The 1,884-nt window shown below is 38.4% G+C and overlaps 1 protein-coding gene across 1 annotated transcript; it reads left to right on the top strand.

Annotated features, from left to right (window-relative positions):
• Nucleotides 1-982: 982 nt before the first annotated feature.
• Nucleotides 983-1,551, top strand: LOC107262775. Its single transcript, XM_015729309.2, has 3 exons — nucleotides 983-1,043; nucleotides 1,105-1,327; nucleotides 1,414-1,551. The coding sequence occupies exons 2-3, from the start codon at nucleotides 1,176-1,178 to the stop codon at nucleotides 1,475-1,477; spliced, it is 216 nt and encodes a 71-aa protein (XP_015584795.1). The 5' UTR covers nucleotides 983-1,043; nucleotides 1,105-1,175; the 3' UTR covers nucleotides 1,478-1,551.
• Nucleotides 1,552-1,884: the final 333 nt, after the last annotated feature.

The raw sequence follows: 1,884 nt of genomic DNA, 5'->3' as shown, positions 1-1,884 counted from the left end.
AGTTAAAGCAAGTGCAGTTTGCGTTCGGTGGGCATCATAACCGGCAACTGGGAAACCAGCTACCGACTGGCAGCCCTTTATATCAGGCCGATTGGGACACGTGCCCACATCCCTTGGTTATCTGGGTCATAAGCTCGTATTCCAACCTATGCAAGTACCGAACCTAAAAGTATCACACCCCTGTTGATTCATACCTATCGTCATTCAGGTTTTAAGCTTGATGAATATTTGACGATTCATTGAACTAATTAGTTAAACGCAATTATGAATTTAATTGACAGATATTTTTATGAATATTTTTACAACTTGACTCTTTTAAGCATTCTTTCACTGATATTGCGTACGCTATATCTGGTTATACATAGTTTTAGAAGTGCGTTAAAATCGGTATGCAGAACACCAGAATTCGAAATAGAATTAAAAGCGGAATTAGAACCACAAGGATAACTGTGCCTTAGTTATTCGAACTAGAGGTATCTCGACGTACATGTATCCATGGCAACTGGAGAACTGTATTGGATGCTGTTACGGTCCAGTACGATTCGCTATTCTGTGTTCTATTTTGTTCTGGAAACGATACACTCGATCGTAAAACGTTTAATAAAATCGAACGGTAATAAAATGAAACAGCGTTTGATGGTTGTTGGCAATGAACGCTTGATTACAGTTGATTTCATATTGTTTGCAGAGTTAAATTATTGTATATCCATGAACCAGCCTGACGACCTAGATATTTCCCCTTTATCGACACGCACCAGAAATTTTCCAATAATTATTAAATTTTTTGAAAAATCTTTTGAAATTATTCATTCTTTATGTCTAAAATCTAACAGCTTGTCCCTTCTATGGACCTCAACTTTTACTCAATGTACTATAATATCGGTTAAATCGAACGTCATTTTTTTTACTCTTTCATATCAACAACATTGATCAATCCGATGTATCACACGAGTGCCGGTAAAACGAACACGAATAATTGACTATCAGGGTTTGACGATTTCCATGATAATTTTTCTCGTCTTTTTTGTTTCCTTCTTCCCGTGGTAACCAAAGAACTTTCCGTACTTTCGTATCCTCGATATTGATATTGTCACTGACTTCCAGAATATCCTCGAACTTTCTCGTGACCCCAGGGAAACATTTCATTACCACGCCTTTGCAATTTCACCGACAAGATGTGCGACGCGGCGCCGCGACTGAGAGGATTGCTCGTCGCCCAGACAAGAAGGAACATTATCGCCGCTTCCGTATGCAGCGTTGCTGCCGCTTTGGCCTTTCACCTTTTCTACGTCAGACCAAAGCACAAACGCATACGGGACTATTACTTGTTAGTAAATTGGCTTCAATCATATACAACCGATACAGAATTCACAATTGAATACAAGCCTTTATGACTATCTGTAATATCCCTAGGGATTTTGACGCCGAAGCTAGCTTAGAATCCATGAAGGAATACATGCAGTCTTACACGAAATGATCCAGAGTGATGTGATTGATCGACAACGAAAAATGTAATGTAAAGAAGGGCGTATATTATTCGATCAAGTAAATATCGATTGAATAAACTCATTTATTCGGAACTGATTACAAAGTGACAGACAGATCGAAAAACCGAATGGATGTCAATAGACAGACAAGATGAGATGGTTGACAATACCTGTGATACAAAAGTATATATTTTTTTTTTTTTTTAATAAATCGAACCGACGAAAACACAAAGTACTTTCTCCGCTTGGTGGATGATTGATATGGATGATCGATTCGAAAGGGTTGATGATTCTCGTTTTGGTAAGCGATGTTTTCACCTCTACGAAATTCATGGGTTTCGACAATCAATACACCATTTCCCTTTGGACGTTTGTGCGCACGGTTTAACGCTTTGAA

This window comes from Cephus cinctus, unplaced genomic scaffold (genome assembly GCF_000341935.2).
Source record: "Cephus cinctus unplaced genomic scaffold, Ccin1 Ccin1_scaffold0129, whole genome shotgun sequence".
Classification (NCBI taxonomy): Eukaryota; Metazoa; Arthropoda; class Insecta; order Hymenoptera; family Cephidae; genus Cephus; species Cephus cinctus.
Note: the sequence above shows the minus strand (reverse complement) of the source record. Positions and strands in the feature narration are given on the sequence as shown.